Consider the following 15634-nt stretch of genomic DNA (forward strand, 5'->3'; position numbering starts at 1 on the left):
ATGAGGGCCAGTAGCGCAGGTAGCTGGCGGGGGGTCGGGGGAGGGGGGGATGGGGTTGGGGGAGGGGCGCATGCCGGGTAGCAGAGTCCCCAGGCCTCTCACAGACTTGCTGGAGTTTCCTATTGCAGACTTGTGCTTGATAACATTCACCATGTAGATGTGTTTAGTACTCTTCCTCCACTTTCTCAATGTTAGAAGCTAAATGTTTCTGGCATTATCTTACTGTCATAGGCCATCTATTAACCTATCACTAGAGCTTTGTGGAACACAGTTTGGAAAACACTGTTCCAAACAATCTGTAATTTATCTCACAGCAGATTTTCATAGAGCTATGAACCTTGGCTGCACCGTTTTGGCTCCACTGAATCACTTTTCCTGAGTTCCACGCTCTGGCATTAAGCGCTATTTGTTATAGAAAGCAGCCACGGGAAAGTCCCCACAGTATTTATTGCAGGATGTCACAGACCACGTTGCCACAATACCACTCAGCAACCTCGTGATGAGGATGCCCAGAGAAATGTCTCTCGGGCCCAGTGCCTGGAAATACAGGCATGTCCCCAAACAACCGTACTTTCTTCTATGGACCCAGATCCCCAATCTTCACAATCACGTTTCTTTCCTTGCCTCTGTTTCCAGGAAGCTCAGAACTTGAATGAGTGGCCTGCCCTTAGCCACACGCAGGACCTTAGGGTGTATCTTTCTGCATATTCACTTTCCTTGGGGCCTCAACAAAACAGCTTATTTGTCCTTCGACTCAATTTACCTTTTAAATATTTTAAAATCTTATTTTATTATGTGAATTTTTACTAAGTGCTTCAAATCCTTTATGCAACAAGGTGGAGTATAACTGTATCCCATTTGGGGAAGGAGCAACGAGGCCCCATCTCCCAATCTTTGACACCTCTGAGTTCTCTGCTGGCCTCACTCAGGTAGGGCCTTCTTTAAGGAAGCAGCTGAGCGCTCCTGCCTTTCCTTGGCAGGCAAGGAAAGCACCATGTCCCACAACCCTTCTCCCTCTGTGTGGCTCTGCCTCAGCATGAGGGTCATAGGAGTCTGAGAAGCCATCCCTAGATGGTCCATGGGTGGCTCAGGCTGCAGGGCAGCTACCCGGGGACTGGGTGATTCTCCAGTGACTCATCTCCACCCATCCCAGCACCAAGGCAGGCTGATGTCACACCAATCTGTTCTATTCTGAACACTCCTTCCTGGAAATGTTTTTACATCAAATCTACCCACCCAACATCAGTTCTCATCTGCTGGTGGGAGAGTTTTCCTCCTTGGCTGTCGTCCAGCTAGACACAAGGTCCATCTGTTGTCCTGCCTGCGAGCTGATGGGTTGGGCTGTTTTCATTTAGCTTCAGAAGTGGCTTGACTCCCTGATGTGATGTAATGATATTTCTCTGTGGTTAATGGGCTCATTCAGTCATTCATCTATGATGGCGTGCTACCGCGTGCCTGGCGCTGTTCTAGGGCAACCTTGTCAGCGAGCAGCTCCTGCGCTCCTTCGGATCTGACACTCGCCTCTCACCCTAGAGGGCCTCTGCCCACACAGCACTGAGGACGAAATGAATGTGACAACAGCTAGTATATATGCCCAAACTGTGCCTCCCTGCTGCTATGGGACACAAGCAAATTCAAGTCTTCTGAACTTAAAAAAAAAAAAGTAAATGGTAGCATAGTAAAAGCTCTTTGTTCCATTGCAGGAAACCAAGTCAAAACATGCCATTCTCTCCCTCCATTACTTGCTGCTATATAATCCATTTATCCATTCAATAGACATCTGTTGAACCCCACATGTGCTAAGCACTATTCTGGACAGTTCTGCCTGCTCTCAAAGCACCAGCAGTCTGGAAAGAAAGAGACATGCAAACAGATTGTTAGAATTCATCCCGTGACTGCCTGATGGAAGGAAGCTACGAGGCCTGTGGGAAGGACACCTACTTTAATTTTATATGCAGTTTTGAAAGTCTGGTAAAGACACTGGAAAGACATTTTATGTGAGGAACCAAACATGCAAGCACATGTGTGTGTGTATAACACAACAGAGAACAACATCAAGACTTTCTAATGCATAGCTTGAATTGCAGTGATTTATAAAAAACATACACACACCTCTATCCTTTATTTATACAGAGGATTGAGCCCTGGTTTGAGGTGTCCTAAGGGGCTATCATTTTAAATATCCCTGTGCTCCAACACCGACGGCCAGAAGATGTCACTGCTAAATCAGGACCGAGCCAACGGGGCTGAAGCCCAAGAAGCTCCAGAAGCCATTCATCAGAGGCCCGATGGCCGCAAATACTGCTGAGAATGGGCTTCCCAGGGCCTCGGCAACAAGCCCAAAAACTAATCAAGGTTTCCTTATGCTGCTTCTTGGGTCACTATTTTATAAACATAAAGCTGCTAGTGTCTGTGTCATTGCATTTGGTAAATCTTCGACAGCTCTGCTATTGCTATGTATAAGCCTGTAAGTGACAGGCTTATGAAATTGCTGACTTGGAAATAGAAGGAAGTGGCTCAGGCCAGGCAGAAGCAAAGGTAGCAGGATGATTCTTGAGGCACCATTCACAAGGACCACCGCACCACCGTGCTATGCTCCGGCCCACCTTGAGAGCCCTCCCGCCAGCTGCACAGCACCCCAACACGCATGGATTTTAGCCCAGTCACCCTCCTACATGAAGCTGAGTTCTACCCCCCTTCCTAAGAGGAGTGAGGAATACTTGGCATTAAACCAGATAAGCTAGGATTAGGAAGCATCCTCTCTTTGTAGCAAAGCAGTGGTCTGGCACGGCGCTGAGAAACGCTGTGTACCAGTCGCGGGTCAGCACTGGTGCCCAGGACAACATTGGCCTCCTCTTCAAAACCCATCCGAGGTCCCGCCTGGAGAGCAGACAACGTGCGCTTGAAAAGAACTTCGTGTCTAAAACCTAACAAAGCCAGAGGGTCTGAAGCTCAGGGTAACAGTGCTGCCCTGAAATGTGCTTTCATCGTCTGATGGAATGAGTCCTCTAATAGGAAGTCCTGACAGAAATAAGTGGCATGTCACTCCAGTATATGATTTTTACTCAGATTCCAGTAACATCCAGCGACATCTGTCACCAGCAAGGTTTTGACTGAGCAGGAAACCTGTGCCATCCACATTCTAATGGGGGCGATACTTAAAGCTACACAGCCTTTCTATCTCCAGTTGTTCTGGTGATCACAAACTGCCGTGGTCTTCTGTAAGCCAGGGCACACCATGCTCTGCACCTGAGTCGATCTGACTTTAAAGCAGTATGCTTGGACTGCACTCATCGAGCAGTTGTTATTTCAAACAGAATGACTTTAAACCTCACCTAAAAGACTGCAGAATTAGATTCCTGCTCTCAAACACTTCATGAAAACTTTAAAACTACAACTCATTAATTGAACAGCAGCCTGGGTAAACTACAAGCACAAACGTGGACAGCTTACAAAGTACCTCTATATACACTGCCTTCTTTAACCTCAGCATATCCAGTGAGGTATCATTATACCCATTTCACAGACTGGGACACTGGGGCTCAGAGAAATGAAGTGACTTGCTGAGACGACACAGGACCAGTACAGCAGAGCAGGCTCTGACTTGGGTCTTCCGAGCCTTGGTCAAACTCACTGTCTACTGAGTCACAGATGCCTCTAAGAGATGCGGGCCTGACTCCACGCTGGTATTTCCACTTTAAAAGATGAGCAGATAAGAGATAAAACTTTGGGAATTAAAACAATAATTTTCCTAACTTCCTCTAAGTGAAAACGGAGAAGGCATTGCTGCCAAGGCATTCCATCCTCTTTTCTCTTCCTTTGGACTTGACTGGCCAGCCCTGCAGTGCCCCAGTCAGAGATAATGCGGTTATTCCAAGGAGATAATGTATTCAATCCTGCCAGGGGCAAGGTAAGAAGAACCAGTCACCCCGCTTTAGGGGAGTCACAGCTAGAGCAGAGAGAAAGAGAGTGCTGGGCAGAGTCCCCGGACGGGGGACAGAACCCGTGGCTACCTCGGCAGGAGTGGTCCATCTTGTTGAACTGGAAGTAGCCCGACTTGCACTGGCACAGGGCCACGCCGTCCAGGTCGGTGCAGATGGAGGTCTCTCTGTCACACTCAGGGCTCTTCCGCTTGCACAAGCTGCCCGCTGGAGTGGAAAGACAAGGCAGTGAAATAAAGCAAAACCTCCTCCACTTCAAACCTAAGACACATGAACTTTCTATTTCAAGAGGCTCCGAGAACGGTTTTCCAAAAAGTCCTCTCGGAGGCCCATTCTGCACCGTATTCCGCCACTCTTTCCCCGGTCGGCACCGGACTTGCTAGTGAGAAAACCGTGCACAGTGTTCCCCATTGAAAACACCCTTGCAACACACTGTGGGCCAAGAACCAAAGTGGGAACAAACAGGGCACCGTCCCCTGCTCTGGCACTTGCTGCAAACACAGCCCTTGATGGTGTGGTGTCTTCTGTACCTTTGCACAAAAGGACTGCAGGGGGAAGATCAGCATAGACTCAGAAAATATGATGATGCTCTTAGGAGGCTGAGAGATGGAGCAAGAACCACCAGAGCTGACCAGACCTGTCTCAAATGACAGTGTCTCAGCTCTGTGCATCCGGGTCCCGAAAGGGACCAGGCACCGCTCTTTGTGGCCAGCAGCTTGCGTATGACGAGGAGGTATATGAAAGACAATCCGCTTGCCCAGCCCTGTAGGGTAATTATCTGGCTGTCCCCATCACTACATCGATGGTTTCCTGAGACTTCTTTATCTCTATGCCTTCAGCGCTTTGCATAGAGACCGGCTAGTACATGTGTCAGCCCTCTAGTCACCGGGCAACTACCAAGAGAAACAGAGGTGGGCAGAGAAGGAGCCTGTCTTTCAGCCTTGCTACCTTGTTCACTTTAGGGTTTATTCATTTCATGGGTGAAAAAGAATCATTTCATTGTTATCAAAACGCATCATTGTTGGGCACGTGGCTCTTTATGAAGATGTATACAGCAGACACAATGAGGGTGCATATATTACCATCTAAGATGGGCCCTACATGTAAATGGAGTACACAGACAATAGAACAAAAGTGTGAAGCCAACTGGACAGTGACCAGTAACTGCTTCACAGCCATGGCCAGAGCAAGGCAAGACAGGTACCTGCTGCTGCTGGGAGGACAGGGCAGGTTCAGAACGGGGAGGAGGCTGCACTGGGAAGGGCCATGTGTATGCCATGCGGGGAGGAATGACTGCTGGTTTTCCAGGCACGGTCTCCCCCTCTCACCTTAAGGAAGATACCAACCTATTCGGAAACCAGGAGCCAGCTCTTAACACTGCAAAACTGCCCCTGCCCAGGCAGGTTCTAGTGATGCGAGCTGACACCCCACACAGGGCTCCTGACGTGCACCCCCTTTTGTACATTCTGAGCCAGCAGAGAGCCTGGTTGCAGGAGGTAAGCTTAGGACACGGCTTCAGTTCTCAATGCCGAATTTCCTGCCTTTATCAGTGGAAGCTGGCATGCAAAATCAGGACTCCATTTGTGTGTGTGACAGAATTTCCTTTGTTTATTGTAAAAAGTTTGTATTTAGGGGAGAAAAATTAAAACTGGAAAATCTCACCAGGCAAACACTGCAAAACGGGCACCAGGGAGGTGGTGAACTTCCACAATCCCTCATCTACACGCTTTGAAGGCTCTGCCAGACCTCAAGCCTTAATAGAAAGAAATGCCTCCAGGACAAAAACCTGTCCAGGCTGACACTAGCCTTGTCCGGTGGCCAGCCTGAGTTGCCTGGTTTGATTAGATATTTTCTGGAAGCCAATCTCACGTTTTCCTTCCATCACTCTTCTGAAGCAAGCCTTTCCTGCACAGAAGCAGATCCACGCGAAAGCATCGAAAGCTGGCCCTGCCTCTGCCGTGGAAGGGCTGCTACCCTAAACATTCTCAAAGAACATTTTATCATCAGTCCACCAAACAGAAGCACAAATAATCCCATTTTCACATTAAGCCTGGCGATGTGATTTTTCTATACTCACAGTTCCCATGGTCTTTCCTGGGCATAACATCCGCCAAAGCAGACAATGAGAATCTAAGTAAATCTAAAGCTGAGACATTCTGGGGGGATTTCCAAAGGCTCTAAACCTCTGCAGATGACAAGAGCTGCAGTTCTCTGAAAGGCCAGGAAGTGGACATTTTGGGAATGAAAGGGAGACACCTCTCCTTTCCCTTGGCCTTGTCTAGAACAGCCCAGTGCTGCCCACACATTGAAAACTGTCAAGCCCAGCTCCCTGGCACTCAGAAAGGTTAGTGATAGACCACACTGGGTTTATTGGCAAAATCTCAAGAATTGGGAGGAAAAAGTGGGAAGTTAGCCTGTTTCCAGCCAGTATGCACAGCTGTCTTTGTTCTCAAGGGCTCTTAAAGGAGAAGTAAGAATGGGGACCTCCAGAGCAAGCAAGGATGACAGGAGCATTCCCAGAAGCCACATCCAAGCGGTCCAGAGAATGGAGGTCTGAGGGTGGGCAGGGCTGCTGTGAGCAGCCACTGTCAAATCCAAATATCTGGCCACTTGATTTGCAAGGCATGAATGTATTTACCAGAGACAAAAATGTAATCTGATACAATGCTGATCACATAGAAGGTACTCCATAACTATATAGTGAATTGAAAGGTACTCTTCCTACATCACTGGGGAGGAAAAATTGGTACCCTTGAATCCCTGGCAAGAGTAACAGAAAAGGAAAGAGCCTCAAAGTTTTGAGCATGATATAATGGGACATGAACTTGCTAATTAACTCACCCATCAATAGCAACTTCAACTCCAGAAAGTTTTACTCTTTTTTCCCAAATTAATAAGTGGCCCTTAAATGGACCAACCTCTGGTATTTATTCCAGAGTAAAAGGATAACTACCCGGCTCCCAAGCTCTGCAACATACAGGCCCACTCAAGAAGGCTCTCTAGACCAGCACTTCCAAAACCCCGACCCACTGGGAATGTTGTAGATTTACCAGCAGATATAGTGCCAGAACCTAACGCCTTCAACTTATAGCCAGCATCTGGATGCCAGATGGGGAGGTTCCAACTAGATCCTACAACCTTTGCCAGCCCGAGTTGTGTAGTAAAATGAGCCAACTTTGATCACGTATGATGCAGCAACTGGGACAAGCTCCCTTTGCAAAAAGCACTTCAGATTCCAGCACAGTCTTCCAATCCCACAGGAGCAACTTCCCCTCTAAGACCTGAATCTGCCTTCTGAACTTGCCTCTAATTCTCTTTCATTTGCCTCCCACTAGATGCATTGCAGAAGCTTTGGCAAAACAGACAAAGCAAGAATAAGAAAGGGAAAATCAACACTAACCACTGGGAGCACTCTGGCCCACCTTCCTCTAGTCCTGTTTCTGTGCATTTGTAATTTACAAACAAACAAACTAAAAACACTGTAGTGTGTGTAATACTGCACATGCTTTCTTACTCAATAGTACATCATGATCAAGGTTTTGGGGTCACTGACAAGTATGTACATTCTGTGGGTGCATTTCTCTCTCCCCAAAGACAGCAGGAAATTCTCAAGGGAAAGAAGAGGGATTTCTGCTTTGTTACATCAGCTCCCACAGACCTCCTCCTCCCACACCAACACTGGATAGAAGAAACAGAAGGAGCCACATGCCGAGGACCAGGGGCCTCAGGGCTGTGTGTGCACAGGACTCTGTGTGCCCGCACACATGCCCAAAGGAGCACACACATGAAGGCCTTCTGCCTAACACCTGTCTCAAAGGTAGGCTCTGTGATGAGCTTTCCTGGGCCCAAACGCTGGATGTCTAGGTTTGTGCCTAACTGCATGGGCAGGCGTCCTCCCAGAAGTCCTTTCTCTTACCTCTGAAGATCCGTCTCTGAGATCCCAGGAGCTGGCAGATCTCAGCGGAGGACCTGCAGGAGTTGACACATTTCTGTATCCCATCAGCCAGGTCAAACAGTGTCACATTGGAGGCCATGGAAAAGGTTGTTTGCAGTGAGATCGCCACCACGTTGGACTCCCTATGGGCAAAGTGCGTGGGTTTTTTAATGGTCCTAAAATGACATGTGGGTCCCAGGGCTTTTAGAAAATGAGTGTCACTGCCATTCTCCAGTGAGGGGATGGGACAGCAAGAATGTCCCGTGACCTTGGCCCTGGGTCACCCAGTGGCTTGGTCAAAACAGGGCCTAGTTTTGTTGCTATCACCCATGTTAGAAAAGCCGCCCTTTCCATACAGTGACTCACAAGCAAATGTAATTGTTACTTACCTAGAAGCATGAACTGTGGATCGGATATAACCAGGTAACGTGGAAAAACACACATTTAACTGAAAGGAAGAACAAGTCTGTTGTTAACTGTGAGTTAGACAAAAGCCTTGGACCTAGAACCAATTTCCTATTTTCAGGATTAAACAGGCATTTTGCAGCCATCAGGTTATCAGCAGGCGCTTCACACAGAAGTGGTGTCCTTTTATTTGTTCTCTTAAATGCCTTTCTGTTGTTCATGAGTACAAAGGGAAAGAGTTAGAGAGTAAATCAGTGCGGGAAATCTTAGCAGGAAATGATGTTCAGAACAGCACCCTTGGATGCTAAACATCTTCAAAGCAGCAGATCTCGTCTAAGGCCCAGGGTTTCAAAAAACTCAGAGGCAACTGTTTATTTGGACTTTGCATAGTGAACAAGCTTCCTTGAAATGGCTCAGTTCCTTTCAGCTGCCCCAGGTTTAATAGGCCCTACACAGACCCCTCGCAACCTTCCACAAGTTGACCTAACTCAAATACAGGTCTTCTTCAAAAAGCTCCTCTGTGGAAAATCACATTACGTGGTCAAGAGCCCTTTTGCTGAGGGCTCTCCCTGCGTTCGCCTTGGGCCCTGGGAGAATGCAGAAAAGCCCTCCACATCACAAAGCATCCTGCCTGCCTCCTTGCTCCCCTCCGTAATGGGGGCTCCAGGTTCCTCTATGGAGCAGAGGGTCTCAATGCCTTGTCCAATGCAGGCCCATCTGTCTCCAAAGCCTGCTGTGTCTCAGAGACATCCCACTCTCCAGGAGATGGAGACAAACGTGAGACATCATCAAACCCTTTTTGGCTTTGTATGGAATTATTTTATGGTCTAATAGCAAGGATTTATTATTGTTGTTCTATTATGAACTTGCTTTTCCAATTATTGGTAAAGAGTAACGTCTTGGGAAAGACCATTTCAGTGGCTTCCCCAGTCCCTGTTTAAATCTTCCCTATTTCTTGGAGGCTAGTGCATCACATCACCAATAAATTATACGTTGATGCTGGGCCAAAAATAACAAGTCAGGTAAGTCACTAAGCACTGTGCAATGGGAAGGGCTGCACCTCTGTACCACGACCTGAGAAGGAAATATCTACCTACCACAGGACCGAGAGGCAGCCGTGGTGGGGTGACAAGGTGAAGGATTAATAGACATAAACCCTGCTGGGTAATAGATAATTTAAACTTGCCCAAAGAGAGGTCAGGCCTTTGCCTTTGGCTCCTGAGAGGTAATCTCTAAGCCCTTGGAATGTCCTGCCTAATAAAAATGATGTGATTTATGGTGGGGGCCTTTGGTAACATACTATCAGCTCAACCCCTAGAGGGGACAGAGAAAGGTCAGCCATATGGGCAGTCAACCATGTCTACATGACAGAGCCCCAGTAAAGGTTCTAGATGCCAAGGCTCAGGTGAGCTTCCATGGTTGGCAACATATTGTCACACACTGTGGCCGAGAGGAGTTAGCACGGTCCATGACTCCATGGGGAGACAACTGGAAGCTCTGCATTTGGAACCTTCCTGGACTCTGCCCTGTGCACCTCTTTCCTTGGCTGATTTTAACCTGCAGACTTTCACTGTAATAAGCCGTAGCCATAAGCATAACAGCTTTCCATACCTTCTGTGACTCCTTCTAGTGCCTTACTGAAACTGAGCGTGGTCTTGGGGATCCCCGAACTTGCAATTGATGTCAGTAGTGAGGGTGGTCTAACGAGCTGTTCTCCAGCTTTGCACCTGCTCTGTGTGAACTCAGGCAGTGCCACTAACTTCCAGATCCGCCCAGTTTTCTATGTGCACAGGCGTTGGCAATACCTCCTACGGGAGTGCACCAATCAGCACAGCTCCCGTCACAGGGTGGACGCTCAGCAGATACAGAAATAGAATTGGAATCTGTATTTTACACAAATGAAATCCATAGCCCTACAGAAATGTATAACTCTTGCATGATATACTAACTCTTACCCATAAAGAACAAGTAAAATTGAAATCAGAAATCAATTAATCTCTAAAACTTATTTTAACGGCAAATTTCAATTTTCTGAATACCAAATCTCTGACTCCAGTAGCAGTCGAGAAGCAAAATTTATTATCTGCGCTTCCATTTTCATCTCTTCTTTCTTCCTCTCCATTTTTCTTTTTGTTTTTTTATTTTTCTAATAAAAAGCAAGTAAAGAGGGTAAGAAGCAGAATCAGGCCCCTCGATAAACTATGCGGTGGAGTCTGAAGCCCTAGATAATCAGGATTAACTGCTACACATTAGACATTCCCTTGAGGAAGAGTATCATTCTCCCCAAGCTCTGAAACAGAGGGAGAGAGTCACACATTGTGCCAACAACAGAGGGGGCGGAAGGATTTTCCAGGTCCTTCCTCTTCACCAACAGCTCTTACCGGTGCATGTCATCTATGTGTCTGTTTTGCACATGGAAAAGAAACACCAAGACACAGATAAAGACTGCACCTGAGGGCACATTTGAAGAAACACTTCTACTGGGTATCACTAGTTCTCAATACCTCTCTTCTATTTCTGAAAGGCTTTTTATTTTACCGTGAAGTTTCCCTTCCAACATAATAGAAGTGAAGAGTTCAGGAGATATAGCTGACCCCTAGGTGGTCCCCAACTTGGGATGAAATCTGTTCTAGAAAACAAAGGACTAGCATGAAGATGCCTTTCAGGAAACCTACCGTTTTGGTGATTTCTTTTTCAACTTCATGTAGATCTGAATGTTTTTCCACGGTAGTATTAAGAAAAGCTCTCTTTAATTTAAACTCTGTCACGAAGGTTCTAACTGAAAATGAAAATGTAGCCCGTTAGACCACACAACAGATGAGGCTGTGTGTTTGCAAATCTCTGGAGTATCCAGCTTTACTCCCCCTCACAGGACAATCTCTGTGCATTTCCTTCTCCTTGAGGAAGGAGTCTGTCTTTCCCTCTTGTAGGTTCCTCTCTAGCAAAGTGGTCATCTACTGGGCTGAGCTGAAAGCTCAGACTGAGCAGATCTTTGGAGGGGAGACTCCAAGAGTCTTCTGTGTATGTGCAAGGGCTGCCGAGAGAAGGAGCCTTCTTGACATCTCTGGAGTGTCCAGCAAAGCTGTGACAAAGGACAAAGAAAGCTGGTTTAAACAATATAATCCTAGGAGTGGGCAAGGGAGGTGTAGTGCCAGACACTAAAAATGCTCACCAGGCCTCTGTCTAAGGCTTCAGACAGAGGAAAGCTCTTGCTCTCCGTAGTCTTTAAGCAAGTTATACCCTCAATTTCAGGGGGTGCTTTGGTTTCCTAGAGCCATCCCCATCCAAACCCCATTCCTCTTGCTCAGCGTAAATGTCCTAATTCACCGATAAAAGAGTCTCCCAGCAGTTGTCTGCATCCTAAGAAAGATCACCCAGGCTCTCAAGGGCCAAAATTTAGCATTCAGGCTCACGTGTGTCTATCTTCAAAGCTCTTTTTGCCTCTATACTGTCTGTGCCCCAGGAAGTCTGATATTCTGAGGACTACCAGGGGGCTGTGGAGCAAGGTTCCAAACATTCGTCATGGGCCCATACTCCCGGGGCTGCCAGACTCCACAGATTATAAGCCATGTAATGAAAACAACCCATATTCAAGCCGCTGTTAGGTTCAGAAATGAAAGAAAGCAGCCCCATTGGCAAGGCCCATTTCACTCATAAAATAAAATCCTAGTTAACACCAATTTGTGCTGATTGGGCCCCAGGGGAATGGGACTTACAATGCAAAGGCAACCAAAAATTAGTGCAGCATGCTTTATATCTGCTCTTATCTTCCTTTATATTAAATTCTTATCTTTCCCTCTGGACAGAAAAAAAAAAAACCCCTACTCAAAACACAGAAGTCCATGAAGCTGCTCTTTCATGGAAAGCTTGCATGCTGAATTAAGAAAAAGGCCCACAAATGAGCCAGGGAAAACATTTAACATCTTATACTTACTGTCTAAAGCCCTTAATCCTTATTTAACATCTTTTTGCTTGTTCTACAGTTCAGTGAAGCCAGCTGCTTAGGACTCTTTCTGAGCAGCAGGGAGTTCTTTGAAAACATTCTTGGCCAAATGAAAGCATTTCAGCATGCTCTAATTTGCATGTTCCTCTGATGTTTATGAACAATGAAGCTAAATGACTTGAAAAGGGAGCGATGATTGTTAAAGATAGAGCTGCTCTCCTCCTGATCCCTGCTACCTGTGGGACACTGCATACAGGCTTCCAGAACACTCGCCCTTCTTCATTTTCACATCGCATGTATCTAGGTTTACACTCAGCCTCTCTGTATAGAAACACACCTTGTAAATGTCAGGTGCCCAGATCTCTTCTGAATCAGGTCAGCAAATGTGGCCTCTGCTTTCAGCGTGAATATGAGAATGCATCAGTCTCCTCCCCAAACCCTGCACTCTCTCTAGGCAGGGTATATTTGAAGACATTTACACCTTCATGCCTGCAGTTACATCATTTGGCTTTAAGTCAAATTTTTACTTCAAATGTACCTATTGATTTCCCTATGCTACCTAAACGATTTTCGGGAGGGGAAGATCCATAATTATAACTTTGCATTCAGAGTAGTTTATTGCTTTCATTGCTTTCAATTCTGGCCCAAAAGTTTGAAGACTAATGTTAAATGATACCTCCCATCTGGACAGTTCTTTACCACTTTCAGAGCTTGCTCAAATACACTGCTTTATTTGAGCCTCACAATATCCCTGTGGGATGCAGAACAGCTGGTAATCGGATTTTACAGCTGAGGAAACTGAGGCTCAGGAGCCATGTGCTGTGGTGGTGGCCCTGGAGCTGGAGGCAAGTCATTGGAGTCCTGGGCAAATGTACTTTCCACAATGCTTCAAAACAGAATCATTTCCATCTTCTCTGTTCTTAAACTGAAAACTCCTGGCTTATTTCTTATAGAGTTTGGCTAAATGGAGTAGGTTACCCAAATGCAAATATATTATTAGAGTAAGAGGAATTCTTGATTTTGAGTGATGTCTATGTTTCTAGATTCTCCTTTTTAAAATGATGTTTTAACTTGATCCTTGCATTTTAAACAATTTTCAAAATTCTACCATTATTTTAGGAGGGTACCAACCTTCTGAAAAAGTCACTTCAGTCTACAGGTAAATAGCACTTTCAAAAGACACAGATAATTGCTCTCTCAAAAATACTTACCAAACACTTTTTGTGTGGTAAGTATCGCTGGGCAATTTAAGATCATTCAAAGGTGAGTCATTTTACCTGCCAGTCTCCTTATTCAGCTTAGAAACTCTATTTTTCAGTTTTAATTTCTTCAACAAGTTAGATACTAAACTTGGCATTCCAACAAGGGTCATACCCTGCATGCAGGAAAGCTATTATGATTAACACATTATTGTGGAACAGGGAGAGCTGTGGGTTGGATACCAGGCCTCTCATCAACCAATTACATAAGCTTGGCCACTAAGCACCTTGTCGGGGCCTTGGTTTTCATTTCCTTCGTTTGTTTTTAACCTGTAAAATGGAGATTATATTTAAAATCAACCAGCTTTATGAATCTGTCAAATTAGGGAACAAAATATGACAAATTGTGTGGTATAATCATGCCAGCAGCTTTGTTAAAATTATCTGTCTGTGGACAAGAACATGAATATCATTTTCAAAAATTAAAAGAATGTGTGGATGTGGTAGGACAATCAGGATTTTGTTCTTTCTTTTCTCCCCCTGAACTGTTTTTCTTTACTATGTAATCAGAATATCCTTTTGATATATTTGTTTTCTAAGTGCAGGGTGGAATAGTTAGGCAAATAATGTTATGCACAAATGATGGCATATTACACAGTCATTAAAATGTTTGGATAATATTTTTAATAACACAGGAAAATGTTTAAGATATAAAGTTTCTACAAATATCATATGATTTCAACTATGTAAAAATATGGTGCACATCAAAAAATTGTAAAGTAAGGTGCTGTATCTCTGAATATTGGAATAACAGGCAATGTCTTCCATTTCCTTCTATATTCCTTAAGTTTATACCTTGGACAAATACTGATTTCGAGTAGGGAGAAAAACGGTAAATGTTACTTTGTAAAATATAGTGTGGTACAGAAAAATTCCAAGACAGACTAACTCTCTTACCCAAATTGCATATTCCTTTTTCCAACTGGTACCCAACTGGGCATCTGCAGATAAAGGATCCCTGAGTATTGTTGCACATGGCCAGGGGCGGGCAGGGGTTCGAGAGGCATTCGTTCACATCTGCAAAGGACAGAGAGCAAGACCACACTGAATCTGCAGCAGGCAGCAACACCATAATCTCGTGCAGTAAGTATTCACTAAGGACCAAATGGCTCTAGGTGAAGTGGGGCCTCAAGGATGAGTAGGAGACCACCCTGCCCTCAAGGGGCTGACCATCTACTGAGGGTGGAGGCAGCCATACAAACAACTACCTATAAATAGAAGGCAGGATTTCGATGCAAAGAGAAAATAGATTTTGATGAAGGGGAGAATTAAGGACTGTTTGAAATAACATCTGGACTATGACTAGGAGGACTTTGATAAACAGATTTGGGTGGGTGGGAGATTCTAGGCTGAGGCGCTCACACATTAAAGGCCGGGGGTAGGAAATGCAGGGGTCCTTAGGGAGCTGTGGGTGGTCCAGTGTGGCAGGAGTATAAAGAGCCGGAGGAATGGGGCCAGATTAGGAAGTCTGTGAGTGCCACACAGCAGTACCTGTCGCTATCCTGCAGACAATACACATGCATGCTAATTCTCAAGGACACGGGAAATTAACTAAAAAATCTTATTCTTCTACATTGTGGAGGAAAAAGGAGTTTATTGGATAACCCAATGTGTAGACCACAGGACACGACTCTTTCTCTTACCCACACTGCAGTCGTCCCCTTGCCAGGAAGGCGAGCACACACATCGGTAGCCACGACTGGCAGGGTCCACGATGCATTGGCCGTTATGAAGACAAGGGTTGGTGGCACAGCTGCTGACTAAAACACATTCCAGGAACGAAGCAGTTAACCACACAGGAGCTATAAAGGCAGCTCTCAGCAAATATTTAATTCCCCCATCTAATATTTGATGATTGTTTATTTCTGTTAACTTGCCCTGCAAGGCCACACTACTAAAATAGGAAGGGTTCCTGAGAGGTGCAGAGGACGAGTGCAGTGGGACGGGGCACTGGTACTACTTTGTGTCCATATGTAAGTGGCAGACAACTGCGTCCCTGAAGGCAAGAACTGACTCAAATCAAGTGCTGCTTACAGGTTGCTCAGTTCGGGACTGATGATTACACTGCCTTTGTGATACGTAGAAAATTCTACTTGAATTAAAAACACACATTAAGGCGCAATAGAATCTCTGATCAACTCACCCTTCCTGC

General features: G+C 45.7%; 1 protein-coding gene across 1 annotated transcript in view; it reads right to left on the bottom strand.

Annotated features, from left to right (window-relative positions):
• The window catches only part of HEG1 (heart development protein with EGF like domains 1), a 76617-nt gene that overhangs the window by 19264 nt on the left and 41719 nt on the right, over positions 1-15634 (bottom strand). The window contains exons 8-13 of the mRNA XM_012780436.3: positions 15126-15242; positions 14380-14499; positions 10956-11059; positions 8265-8323; positions 7858-8018; positions 4014-4148 (exon numbers count right to left, since the gene is read on the bottom strand). Of these exons, the coding sequence (XP_012635890.3) occupies positions 4014-4148; positions 7858-8018; positions 8265-8323; positions 10956-11059; positions 14380-14499; positions 15126-15242 (696 nt within the window). The remainder of the gene's footprint in view (positions 1-4013; positions 4149-7857; positions 8019-8264; positions 8324-10955; positions 11060-14379; positions 14500-15125; positions 15243-15634) is intronic.

Source organism: Microcebus murinus, chromosome 1, assembly GCF_040939455.1.
Source record: "Microcebus murinus isolate Inina chromosome 1, M.murinus_Inina_mat1.0, whole genome shotgun sequence".
NCBI lineage: Eukaryota > Metazoa > Chordata > Mammalia > Primates > Cheirogaleidae > Microcebus > Microcebus murinus.